We start from the raw sequence: 26,245 nt of genomic DNA on the forward strand, positions 1-26,245 counted from the left end.
TAGAGGAAATGCTTGAAAATTCTGTAATAGCTAAATATATATTAACTTCCCAGTATCATGTTATAATTTCTCAATATTAGTTCCCTAATTGGAACCTCATTCACTTTTTATGATAGGAAAAAATACTATTATTGCCATTCAGGGACAACCTGAAATAAGAAAAGCTGCAGAAAGAGCAGGTTTAAAGGAAAGACTGGGAATCTGGTTTAGTTTGAGACACATGGAGATGTCAACTATGCAACTTCATAAAAAAAAAAAATACAGAGTTTAGGGGAGGGACCCAGCTGACGATGTATATTTAAATATAAGTGGTGCTTAAAACTGTATACATACCTAACGCTATAGATGGTACTTAAAATCATGGAGGAAAAATAAATAAGATCGCTAAAAGTAAATGCAAGCTGGGAAGAGACTGTGAGAGAAATTGGTAAAAGACGTAAACAGTACTTTTTCTTATTCCAGAAAAGCTTTTCAGAATTATTTCTATCAACATTTCTTTAACATAGGCCTATTATTAAGGTGCTGAGAATTTATGAAATGAGAAAGATATCATTTATAAGGATGCTGATTTTTTATAACTTTTGGGGGGGTGGATAAGAAAGATAATGCCAATTTAGTAAATATTGTCTCAAAAGAATCCAGTGTAAAATTACCAAAAGAGGAAGAACCCATCTTAAACTTCAAGTGAAGTTTTCCCCTTTTTTAAGCCCCAAATCTCCTTTTTCTGTTTCTCCTTCACCCTTTTACATCACTCATCAAGAAATCCTCATCTTCCAACACCAAAACTCAAAGATTTTTGCCTGGCATCCCATTCTTCAGGATGACAAAAAAAAAGGAAAGTGAAATGCTAATTCAAATGGCTCTAAAAAGCCTTTGGAAACTAGAGAGAAAAGAGGCATTGAATTTTTTTTCTACCCATTTTTCACTGCTTTGCATATATTAGCACTTAAGTCTCTCTCTCTCTCCCTCTCTCTCTCACACTCACACACACACACACACACACAAAATCTATCCTCATACCCCTTCCAGGGACATATTTTGAATTTGCTCATGTCACTTTTCTGCTTAAATTTCTACAGTATCATCCATTATGTAAAGAAAATAGAAGCTAATTCTTTTTTTTCTCAAAACCTGATCGTATCTAACATACATATCTAACAACAGCTCCAAATTACTACTATGCCTCCCTACAAGGTACCACCTACTTAAAAGAATTATGAAGAATTTTGTCAATACATTCTACAATTTAGATGAAATATATTTCCTGAAAGACTGAAACTACCAGACCACATTGAATAAGATAGTCTTAATACCCCCATGGATGTCTCTGGTGCTCCAGTGGTTAAGAATCCACCTTCCAATGAAGGGGACAAAGGTTTGATCCTTAGTCAGGGAACTAAGAGCTCATATGCCTCAAAGAAAAGATTCCACGTGTTGCAACTAAGACCAGATGCAGCCAAGTAAATAAATAAACAAATATATGTATATTTTTAAAAAGCCTATATCTCTGAAAGATTTGAACTGGTAGCTAAAAATTACCCCACAAAGAAAATTCCAGGTCCAGAGAGCTTCATTTGTGAATTCTATAAAACATTTACAGCGAAACAATATTGATTCTATGTGAGTTTCTCCAGAAAATTGAAAAGGAAACAATGTTCTCTAACTCACACTGGGAGGTCAACATTACCCTCTTAATACCAAGAAAAAGATAAAGATATTATTAACAAACACTACAGGACAACATCCCTCAAACATGCATGTGTGCGTGATAAGTCGCTTTAGTTGTGTCCGGCTCTTTGCGACACAACGGACTATAACCCGGCAGCCTCCTCTGCCCACGGGATTCTCCAGGCGAGAATCCTAGAGTGGGTTGCTGTGCCTGCAGCTTCTACACTGCAGATTTTTTACTACTGAGCCACTTGGGAAGCTCATCCGTCATACCATGTGGGAAGCCCATTTTGCATATAGATGCAAAAAACTATAAATAAAATTTTGGCAAATCTTACCTAATGGTATATTAAAAAAATAACATACATCATGACCAAATTGGGCTTATCTCAGACACTTGATACAATGTTCTAAGGCAATCAGTGCAATTCACCGTATTAAGCTGAAGATTGAAAAACCATATATATAATCATCCCAATAGATGCAGAAAAGGCTATTGACAAAATTCAACATCCATTCCTGATAAAAACTCTCAGAGAACTAGGTACACAAGAGAACTTTGCTAGCCTGACTGAAGGGCATTTACAATAACCCTACAACTAACATCACACTTAATAATGAAAGATGAAATGCTTTCTCACTAAGATCAGGAAGGAACAAGACAATGATGCCTGCTTTTGCCACTGTGGGGAGAAAGCAAACTAGCCAAGATGGCATGTTTAGGCTCTCATGCTCCACATTTTGTAAATAATGACTATGTAACAGCTGAGATCATTTAAAACACTGAGCATGAGCGTCACAAGGTACTCCCTTGGACACAGGCTACCTCTCTTACATGGGCTCCACCTAAAAAGTAGCAGCAATACTGCTGCATCATGACTGTGTCCATTGGGTCAGCCATGAGAGGAGAGAAGACAGCCTGTCTACTGATATGGCTGCTATGTCAGCCAGGAGAGAACACTGTTAAGGCTGCTCTGTCAGCCAGAAGAGAATAAATGTGTCTGTAGTTCCTACAGCTCCTCGAATTTTCTTCAAGTCTGTCAGATCACAGCCTTGCCTACCATAGGTTCAGTGAACAGTGCACACAATGAGATACAGCAAGACAACTGGTGCTGTAATACAGCCAGCTTTGTTCCACATTGTACTAGAGAGTATAGCCAGTGAAACAGGCAAGAAAAAAAAATCTTTCAAGATTAAACGAGAAAAGTAAAAATATCTCTAATCTCAAAAATCATTATCATCTTTGTAGAAAATACCACTAGAATCTTTAAAAAAAGAAAACTACTTAAAGTAATAAGGGCTTCCCTTGTGGCTCAGCTGGTAAAGAATCTGCCAGCAATGCTGGAGACCTGGGTTCGATCCCTGGGTTGGAAAGATTCCCTAGAGAAGGGAACGGCTACCCACTCCAGTATTCTGGCCTGGAGAATTCTATGGACTGTATAGTCCATGGGGTTGCAAAGAGTTGGACACGACTAAGCAACTTTCACTTAAAGCAATAAACATAGCACGGTTATACAAAATCAACTGCATTTTTATATACTGAAAGTGAAAGTGAATATACTGGTGATGAACAATTAATAACTGGATTTTAAAAAACAGTATCATTTACAATAACATCGAAAAAGGACAAGAAGTGTGAAAACACTGAAAACCACAAAACATTCCTGAGAAATTAAAGACCTAAAGAAATGAAAAAATATACTCTGGCTGTAGGTAGGAAGAAGTCTCATTATTAAGATATCACAAGGTCCAGCTCATATCCAAGAGAAGTTGATTGCACAAAGTCATGAACATCAGGAGGGAGAGATAGCTGGGAACCATCTTAGAAGACTGCCTACCACGGGCACCAATATTAGTAAAGTATCTCCATATTAATTTTTGTTGAATACCCTTGTAATTCCTCTACAAGTATTCTGGAACCAAACTACCTGGTTTACATTCTAGCTCTTCTAACTAATGTGTGAGCTTGCCAATCATTTAACTTCTCCATGCCTCAGCTTCCTCATCTATAAAATAGAGATAATGATAGAACCTATCTCATGCAGTTGTTAAGAACTTTAAATGATTAAACATAATTCTGTAAAGCACCAAGTATTTGGCACATAATAAAAAATTGCATAATACATCCATACAAACAACATGAAAATTTACTTACTATTAAAGTGTTGATTATAACATATCCTTCTTAGATTTAACTATTTAATGATTCCCATTATAAATAAAACACAGTTTTAGGCAAGATGTATACAAAGGCAATTTACTAAATTGCATGCTATTTAATCTTCATGGACTGAAGAAAAGGTATCTTCTTATTTCCGTTTTTTAACCAAATTTTAACAAGCAAATATACATAATGTCTGGGATAACCATAATCCTGTTTAGCTGGTACTAGTTTTGTGCCTATTATTTAGCCAAAACTGTCAATGGTACCCTCTTTTACTCTTAAAGTGTCCCAGACTGCACAAAAATTAGGGTCACACAAGTTTGTCATAATTCTCAAATGGAATGGAAACTGAATCTAGATAAACACATCTACATAAGGAACAAACAAGCCAGGGATAAAGAAAAAAAGAAAAAAAACAACAAACAACCTGAAAAAGGAAGAAGAAAGGTAGGCAGCAGGACAGGTAAGAATGGTAGAGTCAGGGTGGTAAGAGAATAATAAATGCTTCAAAATGTCAAAACAAAAAAATCAACATACCCACAACAAGAAACCAAGATTCCTTTTTTGCCTGTAAACACAGCATATTCTTAAAAGCTTAACAATACTTCATAAAAAGCATAACTGGCATTTCCTTAAGGATTAAAAAATCTATAAATGAATACCAAATAAATATTAAGGTACCATATTTAATTTCCCTTTCCTCTGTTTTTAATGTGTAATCAAAAAGTCTATATATATAATTCTGAAAGTCTTTTAAATTTTTTTAAAATTTATTTAAATCTGTACGCTACAGGCCAAGTTTTTAAGAAACCATTTTTATAGTTATTTTTAATCTCCCACCTGAAAACATTAGTTGACTTTGGAAATTCTAATCCCTTTAAAACCCAGCAGCATCAAAGCAAATAGTCATGATCCCTTAAGAGGATAAATATGCTGATTTTAATTAAAGACTAAATTATGTCACTTGGTGTATAATTTTTGCATCTGTACTTTGAGTAGTATTTGTATATCATGTACATTTCACTAATGAAAAATTGAAAAGAAAGTATATATTTTGAAGAAAAGCCTATTGACAGAGGCACTTTTAAAAGAGCTGTACCTTGAATTTTCCAAGAATTTAAGATAATAGGAAAAAAAGTCCTGGTATGTGCTACTATAGGATGAACCTTGAAAAAACCATGCAAAGTAAAAGAGTTCTTCAGTCGCTCAGTTGTGTCCAACTCTTTGCAACCCCATGAGCCTGCCAGGCTCCTTAGTCCATGGAATTTTCCACGCAAGAATACTGAAGTGGGTTGCTACTTCCTACTCCAGGGGATCTTCCCAACCCAAGGATCAAACCTGCGTCTCCTGCTTTGGCAGGTGGATTCCAGTAATTGTGGTTACTTATTTTAAAAAGCAAACATACTAAATGGTATGACTAGGCTTATTATGCTAGTTTAAAAATAGGCCAAGGACTACCACTGCATTCTCCTCATACTAACAATGGTAATTTAAAACAGTGAATATTAAACATGTGGGCTTCATATCTAACCCACAGAATCTCCACCCCAAATCTTAATGTTCTGTGTATCAAATATCCACCCTGTGTGTACTATGAAAGTTTTATTTATGACAGTCACAAAAGATTATACACTGTCAGTTCAGCTCAGTCACTCAGTCGTGTCCAACTCTTTGTGACTCCATGGACTGCAGCACACCTAGCCTCCCTGTCCATCACCACCTCCCGGAGCTTGCTCAAACTCATGTCTGTTGAGTCAGTGATACCATCCAACCATCTCATCCTCTGTTGTCCCCTTCTTCTCCTGCCTTCAATCTTTCCCAGCATCAGGGTCTTTTCAAATGAGTCAACTCTTTGCATGAGGTGGCCAATGTATTGGAGTTTCAGCTTCAGCATCAGTCCTTCCAATGAACATTCAGGACTGATTTAATTTAGGATGGACCAGTTGGATCTCCTTGCAGTTCAAGGGACTCTCAAGAGTCTCTCCAACAGCACAGTTCAAAAGCATCAATTCTTCGGCGCTCATCTTTCTTTATAGTCCAACTCTCACATCCATACATGACTACTGGAAAAACCATAGCTTTGACTAGACGGACCTTTTTTGGGAAAGTAATGTCTCTGCTTTTTCATATGCTGTCTAGGTTTGTCATAACTTTTCTTCCAAGGAGCAAGCATCTTTTAATTTCATGGCTGCAGTCACCATCTATACTATACACTGTATGAATCCCTTTATATGAAAAGTTTATAAGCAAAGCTAAAGTAAATTATCACTTGCCTCAGGCTAGAGCTAGGGTGGGGAGGATGAAGGGAATGGAGAAAATGTTCTAAAATTATGTGATGGCTGTACAACCCTGTGAATATACTAAGACTACTGAATCATACACTTTAAATGGATAAACTGTATGGTCTATGAAATATTATTTCAATAAAGCCATTACCAAAAGGAGAGAACTTAGATTATAATACGTATTCAAAATATATACTGTTATATAATATCTTAAAGATGAAAAATATGATTCCGATGCATGTTTAGGGGAGAAAACCATGAAATATATGCATTAGTCATGTTAATTTGCTCAAAACAATGATGCAAGTACACTATATGTCACTAAATTTTCTACTTATTTTCACACTATAAATAGATTTCTTGAATGTCTTTGACTCAAGATAAATTTAAAAATTGACTTGACTTTAAATTTATGGTGGATATTTCCTGAGTTCATGTAGAAATATAAATAATTTTTTTAAATTTGTCAAATTGTAGAGTTTTACTCCTAAATAGCATTAATTAACAATTTCGATACCAATAATAAGGATTATCTAAAATTTTTATAGCAAGTGTAACATTTTAAATGTACACACAGTTCTATGTTATCTTCTTAAATTCTGTTTCTAGAGTATCAGGTACAAACTATTAATCACTTCTTGAACTAATTATATCTAATTATATCATGTCAAACTCCATTATAACTCTTTCAGAGTTAATAAATGTCAAGTTGATTTAGATGAGCACTAATAACTGTCAGATAATCCAAATAGATTTAGTCTATAGAAGCAAGCAATGTAAGTTACTACTATTTTAACTATAAACAGATCACAAAAATGGAAGATAAGTTTCAATAATGCACCATTATTCAAAAAAGCATTACAGGGTCATATTTTGACAAATTTATACATTACAGCACTTTCTCTGGTATTCAAAACTAAAATGTCAGGTAGTTGATATACCATAGAGAAGTGATCAATGCAAGTATATCAGTTCAGAAAGTGACATGAAACTGCTCTTTGATGGGACATAATGTTAAGATTGAATAAAGCAAGGAGAGTAATATCAGCAAGATAGTGAAGTAGGAAATACCAATCTCCATCACCCAACAGAAGGCAATTAGATAGTAATCCACAAATGAAAATGGTCCTGAAAGGGCTTGAGTCTAATTAAGTCTAATTAAGAAACTACAGTAACATAATAGGGCAAAAAATAAAGGGTAACTGCATAGAAAGGATCTCTGGGGAGATCAGCTTACTGAAGATGTCTAAAGGCAACTAGGAACAAAGAGGAAAGGTGGAAACTTTCAGTCACAAGACTGAAGAGCCCTCACAACAGCTGCTCCCGAGAAGACTGTCAGTTTTTACCACCCAAGTAATTAAGTTATTGATGTCACAGATCTTGGGGAAGGAGATGTCACTGTGCTTACCCCAAAAAAGAGCCACTATTATGCTGGCCTGGGAAAAGAACTTCCAGCACTCCCCGACCCTGAGCACATCCCGGACACTACAGAGTCATAGTTGCTCCCCTTGTTCCCACATGCCAGACCTGGATCTAGGGCCACTTTGTGGCACCCATGCACCAGACTCCAGCTCTGTCATGGGTCCACACATGACCACATCTCAAGACTTGGAGGCACTGTCACATTCAGCTAGCCAGCACCTGGACCCAAGTGCCACCATTGCTCTCTAAGTGCCATGCTTCAGACTCCATCTACATGGCTAATTCACACACATCTGCAACTCATACATCACTGCTGCTGTGGTATAGCCAGCACACCAACCCCAGAGCCGCTGTCACTCTGCAAGCACCAGCATTCCAGTCCCCAGCTCCATGACTGCTCCACAGGTGCCCACACATCAGACACCAACACTGGTGTAGGCTCTTCCAAGCCAGACCCAACACCAAGAGGAATTCCTTGCACAATGATATCCCCTGTGAGAAAAAAAGAGATTAGCTGGTCTCCAGCAGCCTTTGCTGTTGCGGCAGGGGTCTTGACCACTGGGGACCCCTGAAATCTTCACCAATGCTAACTGCAACTGATAAAGCTGCTGAAGACTACACTGCTGGACCTTCTCCAGAGCTAGAAATGATTTAGCTCTAAGGATACACACAGACTGAAAGTGGAGGGAGGGAAAAACATATAAAAGATATTTCATGTAAAGAGAAAAGATAAACTTATATTAGACAAAACAGACTTTTTAAGTCAAAAGCTGAAAAAGAGACAAAGAAGGTCATGATATAATGATAAAGGGATCGATTCATCAAGAGTATTTAACTGGAAATATATACGTACTTCAAAATCAGAGCACCTTAACATATTAAGCAAATATTGGAAGATCAGAAGGCAGAAATAGGAAGCAATGCAATACTAGTAGGAATTTTAATATTTCACTTTCAACAATGGATATATACATATATATCCACAAATATATATATCAGCTCATAATGTATATGTATATCAAATCATCACATTGTACACTTTAAATATACATAATTTTGCTTGTTAGTTATACCTCAGTTTTTCTTGTTCATTTTGGACATGGTGCACGCCTTGTGGAATCTTAGTTCCTTCACCAGGGATTGAACCAAAGCTCTCCCAGTGAAAAGACCAAAACCTAACCACTGGTGCATGCATGCTAGGTTGCCTCAGTCATGTCTGACTCTTTGTGACCTATACATGGGATTCTCTAGGCAAGGATACTGGAGTGGGCTGCCATGCCCTCCTCCAGGGGATCTTCCCAACCCATGGATCAAACCCACATCTCCTACATTGGCAGGCAGGTTCTTTACCACTAGTGTTATCTGGGAAGCCCCACTAATCACTGGACTGCCAAGGAATTCTCAGCTTCAGTTTTTAAAAAAAAACGTTAGCTAAAGCTAGTTGAGGTATAACAAATTTCACTATATATTATATATACATATATGCTTACACACAAAAAAAGTATATAAACATTTAAAAATATATGTATATATTAATCATTTTTAATATGCTCTTTAGTGTTAATTAATTCAATACTGCTGATACCAGATAAAACAGCAAAATTTTATTTTTTAATTTTCTTTATTTTCTTTCTGTCTACTTATGGTAGTCTGATAGCTTTGTACAGTGGCTTGTTTTAAATTTATATCAATAAAAGATCATTTGATAAGAGGAGATAACATTTTGAGTTTTTATACTTTTTTCCAAAAGTAACTATTATACCTGTATAACTAGGTTCCAAATGTTTTTCTGATTAAAACATTTAAATCCCTAGAACAAAATTTGGCCTAGTAGAGATAAACATATACGTCAATTTTTCTCTGGAATTCTCGATAAACACATTATACACTCTCCCTAGTGAGCTGACATTTCGAGCAAGCATAAATCACAATCTTACCTCCAAATGGTGGAGTCACAATCCTGAACATGTCAACAAATGAGTTACATGAAGCAATTTTCAATGTTAATATAAAATCATCTAGGTAAGTGTCATAATTATTTTATTAAAAGTGGCACTATGATATAAACATATATTCAATTTCTCAAATCAAAAATATACAACAGAGAGTCAAGAACTGGTAAAACTTCCAACCAGTAAAAAATCTAAATAATATTAAGAAACTCATTTATATAAGTCACTCTGTGGCCCTAATAAAGATAATTACAGATTTTTAATTAAGGTGAAAGCTATTTTGAGACTTTAGTAACAAATCAAAAAGGTATTCTATGCAGTCCTAAAGAGCATTTTCCTAACCTCCATTATAAAACCAATCTAAAATGATACTATATACGAATTCTTTGTAGTACTGACCTTTAAGTCCTGAGATCATTTCTAGTGCTTTCTGAACATTAGGAGGAAAATTTTAAAAGAAAATTTTGTGTTCAAATCTCAGACATCAAACAGGAACTCAAAGTAGCTTTATAGAAGCAAAGAAGAGTTGTGCAGAGGATCGAAAAAATATCCGGGCCAATTCAGAGTAAAAAGTCAGACAGTTGAATGCTGTAGCCAGTGTAAAGGTAGGGTTGCTAACTGCCCAGATGTATTTCCCTACTTGAATACTTATAATTTTGCACTCTTAGTATAACTCCTGTCATTTGATGGAAAAGTTAAAAATCCAAGAATTCCTTGGCAGTCCAGTGGTTAGGACTTTGTCCTTTCACTGTGGAGGGGCCAAGGTTCAACCCTCTGGAAGGGGAACTAAGATCCTCCAAGCCATGCGGTGTGGCACAGTAAAGTAAATAAATAAATAGATTTTTTTTTAATGTTGAAAATCCAGCACAGATAGAATAGCAAAATATGAATCATCAGGAACCTTTTGGGGAGAGGTAGCGTTGATAAATATAAGTACTATGAGTACAGACACCAATGCAAGTATCTGTGATCATTCTGCTAAACATATATAATAAATATCTTCCTCTAGTAATTTCATAGAAACCAATCATATCATATATACCTTTATATAAAAGTTTCTATATTTGCACAATTCCTAGTATCTTTTTAACTCCTCAAATATATTTGGGAATCACACCAGACCATAAGACTGAAGAAATGAAGAATTTATCAGCCTGATGAGTCAACATATATGAACACAGAACTTTAAAACACAGAACTTTGGTTTTATTCAGCAAGCATATCATAAAAATTTTTTTTGGTTTACAATGTGAGGTAGATGAAGTCGATTGTAATCATAAATAAAGGTGAAATCAAAAACTTGACAACTCTATTAACAGGAATATTTTTCAAAAAGCTAAAGTCACATTATCACACTGGGCCTCACAGTTCTGATCCTACATACTTTTTACTCCCCCTCTAGAGAGTCTAACGTGGAGTCACTGGGTATACCACAGATGATGTTGATGTTAAATATGGCCTTGCAAATTAAAAAAAAAGTAATCCACTTGCAAAGATAAAATAATGCTTCCATTTTGCTTAATTGTCTATTTGTTAAACTTATTTTGTTTTCATTTTAAAATACTAATAAGAGATCAAAAGAAAAGCATCTTTAGTTGATTTAAGTATGGTTCTAATCAACCATAATCCAAGTATTACAAAACTAAGACAGATAGCCTTGACTTGAGCCCTTCTCTTTTACTTAAATATTTTGAACTAGTTTCCTCATTTCTTACATGAGAAAAATAATAACAATATCTACTTCACAGAGTTTTTGTTGAAGACTAAGGAATAATGTGGATCTGAACTATAGGTTTATAAAACTGGAAAGAAATATATGAATTCATTGAGTTATCATCAAGTAATAATTCTGCCTGAAAGACAAGCTAGTCAACATACAGTATAGCAAATATGCCTCTTTATGTATCTCTTAATTAAAATGTTTAACTAAATAAGCACTCATCTAAATATACTATGTAACTACTGAAGTCTTCCCTTTTAACAATGAGGAGGTAAGAATAATTAATATATTTTATAAACAAGAGTAATGACCCACTTTTATGTTTAAGACAGATTTTCCTCATACTTTTCAATCTTGCTTTAACAAGTATTTTGTTCAATTAACAAAACATGGTATGTGTTTCCAGTTAAAGTTTATGAACAGACCTTAATAGAAGAAAGATATTTACTAAATTTCTTTTTTTTTTTTAATTTTATTTAGTTTTTTTTTTTTTTTTTCAGTGGGTTTTGTCATACACTGATATGAATCAGCCAATTCTAAGTCAACTCTAAATCTTTTCTTTTCTCTTATTTGGTTCATTCAATGCAAACACAATAACAGTGTAATATATTCTTTCTCAGTGGTGAATAATAAAGTACCATTTTGCTTTCTCTACATTCATTACCTGAATGAGGCTTTAGACAGAACCAATTATAGTTACAATATCAAACACAACAATCAAAGGTAAAATACTTTCAACAAACCATACCTAGTAATAAGAACTGCATTATCGTGGTGGGCAATCCCATTTTCTGGAATGGTGTTTCCATCACTTTGGTGGGAGAGAATGGATTTCTGCCATTTACAGAAGCTATCGAGGGACTTGTCTGCATGGTGGTTTATCTCCAAGTTTGGCTGCAATACAACATGCATACCAGAAATGTTCCAAACAAATTACTAAGGTCAGTTGTTAAAACTTTTGAAGACTAAAGTGGGACTATAATTAGACATAGTGGTTTCTAGGAATAACCTCTTGCCAATTTTCATCTCTGTCATATCTGGCCTAGAATTAATTTAGTGTATTATTGAACAGATATTCTTTCCAGTTTCAACTTTAAAGATAATGTGATTATCAGCCTACAAAACCAACCAAAACCACTGTAATAAGGTCTGCCATACAAATGCTCATCTTTATACTGAAACATATAGCTAACACACACATATATACATCTTGTACATATGAGGTATATTCTTGTAAACTATTTCAAATTTGCTTAAAATATTAAGTGCTTAGAGCTGAAAGTCATATTCAGCTAGTACTTTCTTAGAATAGCAACAATAAAATATACTTTTTAATATTTCTACAGTCTGTCTGTTAAGAGTTTTAGACTTATAAACTAATTCATTCTTACCTGATCTTCTGTGAGAACAATTAAACGGGCCACTATAATATTCACAACGTTTCCTAGGCTGGAATCACGGTAAAGTTTGGCAACCTGACCTCCAGAAAATAAGAAAAGACACAAAGTCAGACAAAAATCACAAAGTGATTGTTCAATTTTTTTAGAGTGGTAGAACAATTTTTCATCAAATTAACCACTGTGTGTATAAAAAGGTATTCTTTTATCTCATATCACTTGGAACTCTACCCTCAAGACATCTTAGTAAAAGGTTTGTTATACAAATCTACTTCAAGAAAAGTTTTCTTCTAAAGATGAACTACAACATAGTAATTAAGAGGGTGAGTCAATCTAAATGAATAATAAAGTAACCTTTAAATTCATCTTCTGTAGAACTGAAACACTAATAGATCAATTCTAACTTTCGATGAGCTAGTTCTCAAAATTATTTCACAATAAAAATCCATGACCTTAGTCAAAAGTCACAACAAATTATTAAGTTAAAAAATTATATAGAGGGATCAAACTTACAATATTCATCACACTCAAAATGTAATGTTCAATGTCTTTGCGGCCATGGTAGCCCACCATCATTTTGTCTGCCACTACTAGTGTCTCCACAAACCGCTCAATGCTTACTGATCTCTTCTGTCTCTGGTGGATATGTGTGCCATTATTTGGTAGTGAAGAAGGAAAAGCAGATGTCTCATTCAACCACCAAGGTTTGCCACTTCTTAGGAGGTCTACAATAGAAGCAATTACATAATTCACATAGGTTAACTAATTTAACCTACTTATTCATAGAACTTTCATGCAGACATGCTTCTCAAATTCTCTAACATATTAAGATTTTTCAAAGTGAGGGAAGGGGATGAGGAAATGCAGCAGTGAAAAAATTAAACTCTAAAAATTTTTCAAAATAATCTTATCTGAAAAAATTAATAACCTTAAATTGTTCATGAAAACAAAATAAATCTAATAGTTAACTTTAAAAAAGGAATCTTCAAATAATCAGTTCATATTTTTCCAGTGAGTGATTATGTCATAATACTTTTAAATTTAAAATCTATACTTTAAAACATCACTTCAAGTTGTTTAAAAAGCAACTATTAAGCATTAACTTTCTAAACAACTTAAGACAGTGCTGATGATGAATATTAATATTGCAAAAATCTATTCCTAAAATGCTCTGGAAGCATTTATTTTAAAATAAGATGCTTTTACTAAACTATTTTAAATAGAGCAATTTTACTGCTCTAGATAAAGACCCTGACTCAATGGACATGAGTTTGAGCAAACTCGGAGACAGTGAAGGACAGGAAAACCTGGTGTGCTATAGTTCATGGAGTCGCAAAGAGTCAGACATGACTTAGTGACTGAACAACAACAACAAATGCTCTAGAAATCTCAGTTCTAAAAAGATATGAATTATCTTTTTCATTTAGTTTCACAGTCTAGAACTCTTTATCCTGACAAAGTATCCAATATATTCCTTTTCCAAACTCTAGAGGTAAATGGGATTAGAATCAGAGTTGAAAGACAATGATTCCAACATGACTCACTTTGAACCAGATTTCAGTGTGGATTGTAGCTTTTCTTTTGATTTCTAGATATTTGGTCCTTCAGCACAAAGGAAACCTTTTAGTACTATGGCATTTGTAAACACTTGCTAACTTATATTCATCTTCATTTAGTAAACTTGAGCAAGTACAGATCCTTTGTACACATTTTCTTTTTCTTTTAAGGGAAGACTTTTAACTATAGATTCATTCTTTATTATTATTATTATTTTGGTTGTGCTGGGTCTTCACTGAGGCTTGTAGGTTTAGTTGCCTCACAGCATGTGAAATCTTAGTTCCCCGACCAGGGATTAAACCTGTGTCCCCTGCCTTAGAAATGCAGATTCTTAACAGCTGGACCACCAGGGAAGTCCCTATATACCCCACTTTTGGATCCTCAGACTGAACAGGAAATCTTTCTAATCATCACTTATTGAAAAATTTAGTGAGGAAAAATTAGAATAATCTACTTGATAAAAAGCAGTGGCATTACTCTGTTTTCAGCTTTGCCTTTTTAAAAATGACTTTAAGAGAAGTTATAAATTTTAAGAAATAAGAGAAATAACCACAGGAAGTATCAGTCAAATACTTTGAAACTCAAATAAATTAAATGAGTATCTATTCCTAAAGGTCAAGAAAGACAGAAACATTCTACTTCTTAATTCAATAGCATATCCCCAAGACAGTCAGTAAGTATTCCTCTATGTCCACTGTGGCAGACACTCTTAAGGTAGTTCCCATAACCGCCTGTGTCCTTATCTCCTCCCTTGAGTATGAGCTGGAACTGTGACTATCTTCTAACAGAAAACAGGAAAAATGATAAGATGTACATGATTACATGTATATGCCTACATAGCTATGTTATATAATATTGTAGCATCTCTCTTACTACAGCTGTCCCCTTGCTGACTTACAGGAAGGAACCAACCAAGTTGATAAACTGTACATGCTGAGGCACTGCAGGTGGACTCTGGCAGACAATAAGCCAAAACTAAAGCTTTCAGTCATATAACAGCAAGAAACTGAATGCTGCCAACAACTATGGGAGTGAGGAAGTGAATTCTTCCCCAGTAAAAACTCTGGATGAGAACCCAGGCCTGGTTGAGGCTAAATAAATAACCTATCCATACACAAACTTCTGGTCCACAGAAAAAGCAAAATAATAAAAGTATATTGCTTAAGCCATTGGGTTTGTGGTAATATCTATATGAGACAGCCAAAATCTTTTCTGCATTAATATTACTCCCAATGTCTCTTGCTCAGTCTTTTGTGATCATGAAACCACTCATGCATTCAAATCATGCTTAGTTTTCTTCTTCCTCTGGCTGGACAGCTTACAGGTCTAAACACAGGACAGAATTTCCATTGTTTTTATCATTTTCACTTCTCATTCAATTTCTCCTTATTTCCATTTAAAGTATTACATAAAGAGTTAGACACAATTGGGCAAAATAAACATTAGCAACAGTGTTTCTCATTTTATAGCATTTAGAATAAGGTAACTTTTGTTATTACCATTTTCACAACTTTCAACTTTTAGGGTTTTTAAATGTTAGTTTGCTTGGCTACTGCTCCATCAGAAATATATATTCACAATGTCCTTGATGGACATTCATAAATGAAAAATTGCAATCCTTATACTCAAAAGACTTGTAGTCTGATAAATACATGTAATAAACATGCATGTATTCTGAATGAATAAAATTTAAAGATTAATTAAAATCTCTCCCATGTGATTAGATCATTACAAAACATTATCTACATTTTACAATTGTCAACTGATTGCTTAACATTAAGTTAAATGATCTGTAATCAACATCCTTTTTAGTGTGAAGTAGAACACACAAATGACTTGTTTTGTTTCAAAACAGAGATAAGTAGTTTTTCAAATGATACTCATTACATGTGGCTTGCTCAGTGTAATCCTGGATTGAGTATAGAATGTTAAAGAAAACATTCTTCCACAAACATATATTGTACAATGAAGAACTTTACCCCCAAAGCCAAATACATAGATCTCTTTGTTATCTAAAGTAGAATTTTAAGTTTTTGATCAATATCAAAACATTTTTAATATATACAGCCATGCAAAATTATCTCATTGATCTGCTTTATGTTTCATTACTCACTACTTCTTGACGGTTGGCCATGTAGTTATTTGTTTATTTAAATGCTTATTTAGTAACTGTCTCTCCTCACTGGGCTTCCCTGGTGGCTCAGACGGTAAAGAGTCTGACTGCAATGCAGGAGACCTAGTTTTGAATCCTGGGTGAGGAAGAACCTCTGGAGAAGGAAATGGCAACCCACTCCGGTATTCTTGCCTGGAGAATTACATGGACAAAGAGCCTGGTGGGCTACAGTCCATGGAGTGGTAAAGAGTTGGATACAACTGAGTAACACTCTCCTCACTAGAATAGAAGATTCCAGGAAGCACGAACTTTTTCTGCTTTATTTGTTGCTGCATCCCAGCACTGACAATAGTCTTGTGCATGCATGACAAACGAATATTTACTTAATAATATATATTAGTAGATAATGCAGGTATAAAGACATATCTGTATGAACAGACTATAAGAGCATTCAGTTATCTCTCGGTAGTGGTATAAGAGCAACTTCTTTTTTTTCTTTTCATCCTGTATTTTCTAAAATTTCTACAAAGAATAGACATTTCTTTCACAAAAAGTTTTCTTTTTAATTTTTAAAAATTTAATACAGTTCAAATTAATGTGTGTGGTTCATTTTAGCTCCTTCACTGTCAAACCTAGGGGCAAGGACTGCTTCTTTTCCTTCTCTTTGTCTGCGAAGATGAAGGTGTAAAGGTATCTGCTGCATTGAACTTTAAACTTTGCATTATCCTTATTTTTCTTGATCTTGACAGATCTGGTGTCCCTTCACCTGGCTGTGAGCACAAAGTCCTTGATTTCCTAAATTTGGTGAGGCATGGTGACTAAACGCAGGGAGCGGGACCAGACATGAGAGACTCACTTTGAGGTCCATGAAAAGTTTTTTAATCAACAGCTTAAATCTAACTAGAATGGGAAAATCCATATTTTAATTTGAGATAAATATACCCACTGCCAACAGTTTTTATATATTTTAGTATAAACTTGAATTCCTGATAACAGGCAGTGTATACCTGTAAATGCACATCTCAGTTTACTGAACTATACCATTGAACTAGTATTAAAATTAAAATCAGTAGTTCTTAACCAGACATTTCTCAAACTTATTAAATGCAAAATGCTTTTTTCCCCAATAATATCTAGTGACATATCCATGGAATTTAGGGAACTGCTACTACTACTATATTCCCACTATTGGGATGCCAGTGGGAAGGTGTGTAAGCCAGAATTAGGAGACAAACCTGACAAAAGACAGAAATGGACAAACCTGGAGATAGGAAGACTAGACAGAAACTCATTACAATGGTCTAAGCAAGAGATAATGAGGGTTCAAGCTAAATGGGCCAGTGTTAGAGGTAGCAGAAACGTCTAATGAAACAATGCATTTAAAAGCAAAGACCATTTGGGAAAAAATTTCCATAATCTAGGGAAAGAGATTGTAGAATATAAAAATCTTCTCCCAAGAGGACAGAATTTTATGATGATGAAAATAGAATTACCTGATTCATGTCTCAACCATTGAAAAATAAGAATCTTCCTGGTAAATATCAATTAGTAACAAAATAGGCAAAAGTCGATAATTTGAATCTCAGATAGTTAAGAGATACTATTCAGAATATGAAATTTTTAAATGTTTTTGCAAAGGTGATCTTTACAATCATGATGTGGAGAATGTCATGTTAAGGAAAAAATGGTGGGAAAGTTATATCACAATAAACAGCTAAATATGTGAATCCTGCTTTTTAAAGAATTTATATAAGGTTGTCACTTATACCCTAAATTTTGTTAACTATAAGATAAATAAATGATTCCCATACTGTTTAGTTTCATTATTCAATCCAAAGACAAATCAAACTTTTTTTCCATTATTTACTATGATGTTGTATTTCATCTCTCAGGTAGATTCACTTTAAGTGATCTTTTTTAGGACCAATTATTCTTGACCAATAAGAATCTCCCACAATTAAAAGCCTCAGAAATTACTCAGGAAGAGAGTATGAAGAACAAGAACAGTAAGCTGAGGAAAGAACTCCAAAGAAAACTTGTACTTGAAGCAGAAGAAAAAAAGCCTATGAAGGATAAAGAGAAGAAACAGAGGGTGATGCATTCACTAACTCGAAAGTTAAACTATTCCACTTTTACAGATCTACCTGTTACTGGTTGGTGAACTTGTCTTTGTATTAGGCTGAAAGCTGTCTCTGAAATACTCTGCTCCTACTTCCAGCTTCCAGAACTGTATACATGGAACAAATCTACTCTTTTTTTTAAATATAGTGTCTCAAAGGTCATCCCAGTAATAATGATGACTGCTGCCACTGGACTGAGTAACTAATGTTTGCTGAGAGGAGTACTCAGAAGGTTGGGTACTTTGTCCACAAATATGCCACAGACCATGTTCTTTCTACTATAGTATGCTATATCCTCTATTTCCCCAAGTTCCTAATCTTTAGACTAAATAGCCTCCTAGCCCCTTACCTCTAGTCTTTCTCTTCTGCCCACTTCAGTCTCCATAAGGCTGCCAGAGTAAGCTTTCTAAAACCCAAATCTAATCATCTGATTTTCACTGCGTAAAACCTTTCAGTGGGAAAGCAGTACACAAGACAAACAACTGCTACTGCTAAGTCACTTCAGTCGTGTCCGACTCTGTGCGACCCCATCCCTGGGATTCTCCAGGCAAGAACACTGGAGTGGGTTGCCATTTCCTTCTCCAATGCATAAAAGTGAAAAGTGAAAGTGAAGTCGCTCAGTCGTGTCCGGATTCTTCGAGACCCCATGGACTGCAGCCTACCAGGCTCCTCCATCCATGGGATTTTCCAGGCAAGAGTACTGGAGTGGGGTGCCATTGCCTTCTCCTAAGATAAACAAACTCTCCAACAAAGTTTACAAGCCTTTTGTGACCAGGCCACTTCTTCACAGTTTCACCTCTCACAACCACTCACCCCAAACCACTATGAATCTCACCCCTTCTCTCCAATCCATATTCTAATATCCAATTACATCAACTGTCAGTTTCAGGAATGTGATGTTTTCTCTTTTGGTTTACAACCTTTATAAACCTTATTCCTTTTATATGGAACACTCTACCCATTACTCCCTCAGCTTAAAATTCACTTCCTCCATGAAGCCTTCTTTAACCACTGAAGTCTAGGTTTGTTGTCTCTCTTATGTATCTCCATAGTACCTGAACTAACACTATCTTTGAATACTACCTTTAAGACTCTTCAAGTTTCATTCAAGTGTTTAGATTCTTATATCAGGCAAACCAAACAGCAAAGAGTACTACAGAACACCTGTGCATGCAAAGCTATAACTATTACCTGGATAAAATAAGGTTTCCCCTTCAAAGAAACAGGTTTCCCTAGTGGCTCAGACAGTTAAGAATATGCCTGCAATGCAGGGTTCAATCCCTGATTCAGGAAGATCCCCTGGAGAAGGGATGGCTACTCACTCCAGTACTCTTACCTGGAGAATTCCATGGACAGAGAAGCCTGATGGGCTACAGTCCATGGGGTTGCAAAGAGATGGACATGACTGAGCAACTAACACTTTCAGAGAAAAAACATACCAACTTTTACAGAGACTTGTATTTTACAGGCTTCTTAAAAAGCTTCCAAAATCGACTTGAAATTATTGACAGGTGACATCTTTTAAGTAAACTCTGGATATTATCATTCTAACTATTCAAATTCCTATTTATTTTTTATTATTAATCTTACCATATGTGCCAGAAGAAAGTGGCAATACAAGACTATACTTTCTAAAAGCCACACACTCACCCGAGACCCCACAATGAGAGTGATCATATAGATGCCTTTGCTGCAGGGTAGACTTTTTGTAAATGACATGAGGATGGCCATTTTCATAACTAAAATGTTTGGAATCCGCTGTGGTATTCTTTAATGGTTCAATAAAATATTCTTCATCTTCTGTAGCAATAACACCATGCTAAAAGAAAAAGAAGCAAAGAATTTAAGAAGAATCATTTTAAATATTAATTACTACTACTGCCAAGAGTCAAAAATAAGGTGATAACTCTCCAAAAAGGAGGCTAAAACACATGAATTTTGCTATTCTTTAAAAAGGATGCTTAAATACCTTTACATGCTTTGCCTTGTACTAAGCATAAAACATAAATTATTTCCTCCAATCTTCCCAACAACAAAGTGAGATAGTAGAGATCTCTGTATGTTTGTGTGGTGCATGCTCAGTCACTCAGTTGTGTCTGACTCTTTGCAACCCCATGGACTATAGCCTACTAGGCTCCTCTGTCCATGGGATTTTCCACTCAAGAATAGTGGAGTGCAAATCAAAACCACAATGACGTACCATTACACGCCAGTCAGGATGGCTGCTATCCAAAAGTCTATAAGCAATAAATGCTGGAGAAGGTGTGGAGAAAAGGGAACCCTCTTACACTCTTGGTGGGAATGCAAACTAGTACAGCCACTATGGAGAACAGTGTGGAGATTTCTTTAAAAACTGGAAATAGAACTGCCATATGACCCAGCAATCCCACTTCTGGGCATACACACAGAGGAAACCAGATCTGAAAGACATACGTGCACCCCAATGTTCATCGCAGCACTGTTTATAATAGCCAGGACATGGAAACAACCTAGATGCCCATCAGCAGATGAATGAATAAGAAAGCTGTGGTACATATACACCATGGAATATTACTCAGTCATTAAAAAGAATTCATTTGAATCAGTTCTAATGAGATGGATGAAACTGGAGCCCATTATACAAAGTGAAGTTAAGCCAGAAAGATAAAGAACATTACAGCATACTAACACATATATATGGAATTTAGAAAGATGGTAATGATAACCCTATATGCAAAACAGAAAAAGAGACACAGATGTACAGAACAGACTTTTGGACTCTGTGGGAGAAGGTGAGGGTGGGATGTTTCGAAAGAACAGCATGTATATTATCTATGGTGAAACAGATCACCAGCCCAGGTGGGATGCATGAGACAAGTGCTCGGGCCTGGTGCACTGGGAGGACCCAGAGGAGTCGGGTAGAGAGGGAGGAGGGAGGGGGGATCAGGATGGGGAATACATGTAACTCCATGGCTGATTCATGTCAATGTATGACAAAACCCACTACAACATTGATTAGCCTCCAACTAATAAAAATAAATGAAAAAAAAAAGAATAGTGGAGTGAGTTGCCATTTCCTTCTCTGGATCTGTATATTCACTAAGACTTATTTCCTTTCCAAATTGTGCACACAACTTAACTAAATCATATGTGCTTAGGTATGTCGAATTGTGCTTTATAGTCGAATTGTGACCAATAGAAAATAGGCAGAGCATATACGACTTTCAGGTCAAGCCCCTATGAGCATCTCCGCTGGAATTCTCCACTCTTTCTAAGAGAAAACCTAGGAAAAGTGGAAGCCAAAAAAGAACTTGGGTCCCTAAGTGACCTCATGGAAAGCTGTCCAGTCTAGACACATATACGGGAGAAATAAACTTTTATTGTGATAAACTTCTCATATTTAAAGCTCTATGTTACACCAATATATATGTCCTTAATTGATATACATGCCATACATCTCCATTTTGCAGATGAAGTACTAGGTTCAGAGGTTAAGAACCTGTCCAGTATTAGACAGAGGTAAGTGAAGGAACTGGCAGTCACACAAAGCTCTGCTCTTATTTGCAATATTATATTGACTTACATCTGTTTACTTAGTCATGTCCTACTTAGCTCAGTCATCATTTCTCTTTAAAACGTCTTTGAGCCCAACTGGAGTAGCTTCACTCTCTTCTGAACTCCAAGAGAGCTTACTATTGGTATCATTTATGCTTAATTAATTCAACACTGCATTGCTACATCTCAAGTCTTGAATCAATTTTTAACTTTTCAACTGCATGTTTTCTTTTCCCAAGCATACTATGTGCTCTCTTAAACAGAGACTGGGACACTTCTTATCTCTCCAATCCCCATCTCTTAAACACTGGAAAAGGGTTTCTTGTATCAGTTACAGGCAAAGAAAGTGTTCCATATGTAGTATAAATAGCAAAAAAAAAAAATAGCTGATTAAAAGAAATGTGATAGTAAGTTATCTGCATCAGAAATAAGAACTTCCAGCCTTGTCTAACAGTGTTTTCCTAAGAATGGCACATGTAAGGACTGTTCTTAATCCAACTAATTTACCCTGTAACATTGGATAAAACACAAACTGAGCGTATTTCCTCAGCTGGAAAAATGAAAGGGTTGCTGTAAATTAGTGCTTTTATAACAGCACTCTAGGGAGCCCTAAGGGTTCCAAGGAAGTGCCTTCAGGAGATTGCCACAGACAACAAAGGAAGACCTACATGGCTTGGATTGCTAGGCTTAGGAATCAGCTGTGCTTTTATTAATCTATATATTAAGTTTCCACATAACATTTCATTTGAGAAAAGAATTTTGCTGCTTTAAAAAGAAAAAGAAAAAAGCTGAAAGCCTCTGGTGCAGATAATCTCTAAGATCCCTTTGAATCCAAACCTCTATGATTCTGTTTAGGGAAATTCATGCTAAGTACCACATGCTGGAAGAGAAAAATAAGACATAATCAGAGCTACTCTAATTAATAAATGAAGCTGACTATCACCTACATGAAATGAGCTAAAAGAAATGAGTTAAAGAAGAGAAGCAAAAAGCAAGTGAAAAAGGGAAAGATATACCCAACTAAATGCAGAGTTTCAGAGAATAGCAAGGAGAAATAAGAAGCCCTTCTTAAACGAACAATGCAATGAAATAGAGGAAAACAGAATGAGAAAGACTAGAGATCTCTTCAAAAAACATGGAGACAACAAGGGAGCATTTCATGCAAGGATAGTCATGATAAAGGACAGAAATGGTAAGGACCTAACAGAAGCAGAAGAGGTTAAGAAGAGGTTAAGAATACACAGAATAACTAAACAAAAAAAGGTCTTAATGACCCAGATAATCATAATGGGCTAGTCACTCACCTAAAGCCAGACAACCTGGAGTGTGAAGTTAAGTGGGCCTTAAGAAGCATTACTACAAACAAAGCTAGTAGAGGTGATGGGATTCCAGCTGAGCTTTTTCAATTCCTAAAAGATGATTCTGTTAAAATACTTCACTCAATATGCCAGCAAATCTGGAAAACTCAGCAGTGGCCACAAGACTGGAAAAGTTCAGTTTTCATTCCAGTCCCAAAGAAGGGCAATAACAAAGAATGTTCAAACTATCATACAATTGCACTCACTTTACATGCTAGCAAGGTTATGCTCAAAATCCTTCAAGCTAAGCTTCAGGAGCATGTGAACTAAGAACTTCAAGATGTACAAGCTGGGTTTAGAAAAGACAGAGAAACCAAAGATTAATTGGCAACATTTGTTAGATCATTGAGAACACAAGAGAATTCCAATTTGTATGGAAATACAAAAAACCTCGAATAGCCAAAGTAATCTTGAGAAAGAAGAAAGGAACTGGAGGAATCAACCTGCCTGACTTCAGACTCTACTACAAAGCCACAGTCATCAAGACAGTATGGTACTGGCACAAAGACAGAAATATAGATCAATGGAACAGAATAGAAAGCCCAGAGATAAATCCACGAACCTATGGACACCTCATCTTTGACAAAGGAGGCAAGGATATACAATGGAAAAAAGACAATCTCTTTAACAAGTGGTGCTGGGAAAACTGGTCAACCACTTGTAAAAGAATGAAACTAGAACACTTTCTAACACCATACACAAAAATAAACTCAAAATGGATTAAAGATCTAAATGTAAGACCAGAAACTATAAAACTCCTAGAGGAGAACATAGGCAAAACACTCTCCGACATAAATCACAGCAAGATCTTCTATGACCCACCTCCCAGAATATTGGAAATAAAAGCAAAAATAAACAAATGGGACCTAATGAAAATTAAAAGCTTTTGCACAACAAAGGAAACTATAAGTAAGGTGAAAAGACAGCCCTCAGATTGGGAGAAAATAATAACAAATGAGGAAACAGACAAAGGATTAATCTCAAAAATATACAAGCAACTCCTGAAGCTCAATTCCAGAAAAATAAACGACCCAATCAAAAAATGGGCCAAAGAACTAAACAGACATTTCTCCAAAGAAGACATACAGATGGCTAACAAACACATGAAAAGATGCTCAACATCACTCATCATCAGAGAAATGCAAATCAAAACCACAATGAGGTACCATTACACGCCAGTCAGGATGGCTGCTATCCAAAAGTCTACAAGCAATAAATGCTGGAGAGGGTGTGGAGAAAAGGGAACCCTCTTACACTGTTGGTGGGAATGCAAACTAGTACAGCCACTATGGAAAACAGTGTGGAGATTTCTTAAAAAACTGGAAATAGAACTGCCATATGACCCAGCAATACCACTTCTAGGCATACACACTGAGGAATCCAGATCTGAAAGAGACACGTGCACCCCAATGTTCATCGCAGCACTGTTTATAATAGCCAGGACATGGAAGCAACCCAGATGCCCATCAACAGATGAATGGATAAGGAAGCTGTGGTACATATACACCATGGAATATTACTCAGCCGTTAAAAAGAATTCATTTGAATCAGTTCTAATGAGATGGATGAAACTGGAGCCCATTATACAGAGTGAAGTAAGCCAGAAAGATAAAGAACATTACAGTATACTAACACATATATACGGAATTTAGATAGATGGTGGCGATAACCCTATATGCTAAACAGAAAAAGAGACACAGAAGTACAGAACAGACTTTTGAACTCTGGGGGAGAACGTGAGGGTGGGATGTTTTGAAAGAACAGCATGTATACTATCTATGGTGAAACGGACCACCAGCCCTGGTGGGATGCATGAATCAGGTGCTCTTGCCTGGTGCACTGGGAGGACCCTGAGGAGTCGGGTGGGGAGGGAGGTGGGAGGGGGGATCGGGATGGGGAATACGTGTAACTATATGGCTGATTCATGTCAATGTATGATAAAACCCACTGAAATGTTGTAAAGTGATTGGCCTCCAACTAATAAATATTTAAAAAAAAAAAAAAAAAAAAGAGAATTCCAGAAAAACATCTACTTCTACTTTATTGACTACGCTGAACTTTTAACTGTGTGGATCACAACAAACTGTAGAATTCTTAAAGAGATAGGAATATCAGACTATCTTACCTGTCTTCTGAGAAATCTCTTGCAGGTCAAGAAGCAACAGTGAGAACCAGACATGGAACAATGAACTGGTCCCAAAATGGGAAACAAGTACGTCAAGGTTGATTGTCACCCTGCTTATTTACTTCTACGCAGAGTACAGCATGCCAGGCTCACAAGCTGGAATCAAGATTGCCAGGAAAAATATCAACAACGTCAGATATGCAGATGATAACGCTCTAATGGCGGAGAGTAAAGATGAACTAAAGTGCCTCTCAATGAGGGTGAAAGAGGAGAGGCAAGTGAAAAAGCTGGCTTAAAACTCAACATTCAAAAACCTAACATCATGGCATCCAGTCCCATCACTTCATGGCAAATAGAAAGGGAACAGTGGAAACAATGACAGATTTTATTTTCTTGGGCTCCAAAATTGCTGTGGACAGTAACTGCAGTCATGAAATTAAAAGGCTCTTGTTCCTTGGTAGGAAAGCTATGACAAACGTAGACAGCATATTAAAAACAGAGATAGCACTTTGCCGACAAAGGTCCATATAGTCAAAGCTATGGTTTTTCCAGTAGTCACATATGGATATGAGAGTTGGACCAGAAGTAAGGTTTAGTGCCAAAGATCTGATGCTTTCAAATTACGCTCGAGAAGACTCTTGAGAGTCCCTTGGACTGTAAGGAGATAAAACCAGTCAATCCTAAAGGAAATCAACGGTGAATACTCATTGAAAGGACTGATGCTGAAGCTGAAGCTCTAATACTTTGACCACCTGATATGAAGAGCCCACTCATTGGAAAACACCCTGATACTGGGAAAGATTGAGGACAGGAGGAGAAGGGGAAGGCAG

The 26,245-nt window shown here is 35.9% G+C and overlaps 1 protein-coding gene across 10 annotated transcripts in view; it reads right to left on the minus strand.

The window, feature by feature from the left end:
* Nucleotides 1-26,245, minus strand: part of ADAMTS6 (ADAM metallopeptidase with thrombospondin type 1 motif 6) — a 282,617-nt gene that overhangs the window by 231,889 nt on the left and 24,483 nt on the right. For all 10 annotated transcript variants that reach the window (XR_010659003.1, XM_065905423.1, XM_065905426.1 and 7 more), the window contains 4 exons: nucleotides 20,049-20,217; nucleotides 13,122-13,333; nucleotides 12,603-12,686; nucleotides 11,960-12,105 (listed from right to left, as the gene is read on the minus strand). Coding sequence is in view for 9 of the 10 variants with exons in the window: in XM_065905423.1 (XP_065761495.1) it covers nucleotides 11,960-12,105; nucleotides 12,603-12,686; nucleotides 13,122-13,333; nucleotides 20,049-20,217 (611 nt within the window). In the remaining variant the exon portion in view is untranslated. The remainder of the gene's footprint in view (nucleotides 1-11,959; nucleotides 12,106-12,602; nucleotides 12,687-13,121; nucleotides 13,334-20,048; nucleotides 20,218-26,245) is intronic.

Source organism: Muntiacus reevesi, chromosome 14 (assembly GCF_963930625.1).
Source record: "Muntiacus reevesi chromosome 14, mMunRee1.1, whole genome shotgun sequence".
Classification (NCBI taxonomy): Eukaryota; Metazoa; Chordata; class Mammalia; order Artiodactyla; family Cervidae; genus Muntiacus; species Muntiacus reevesi.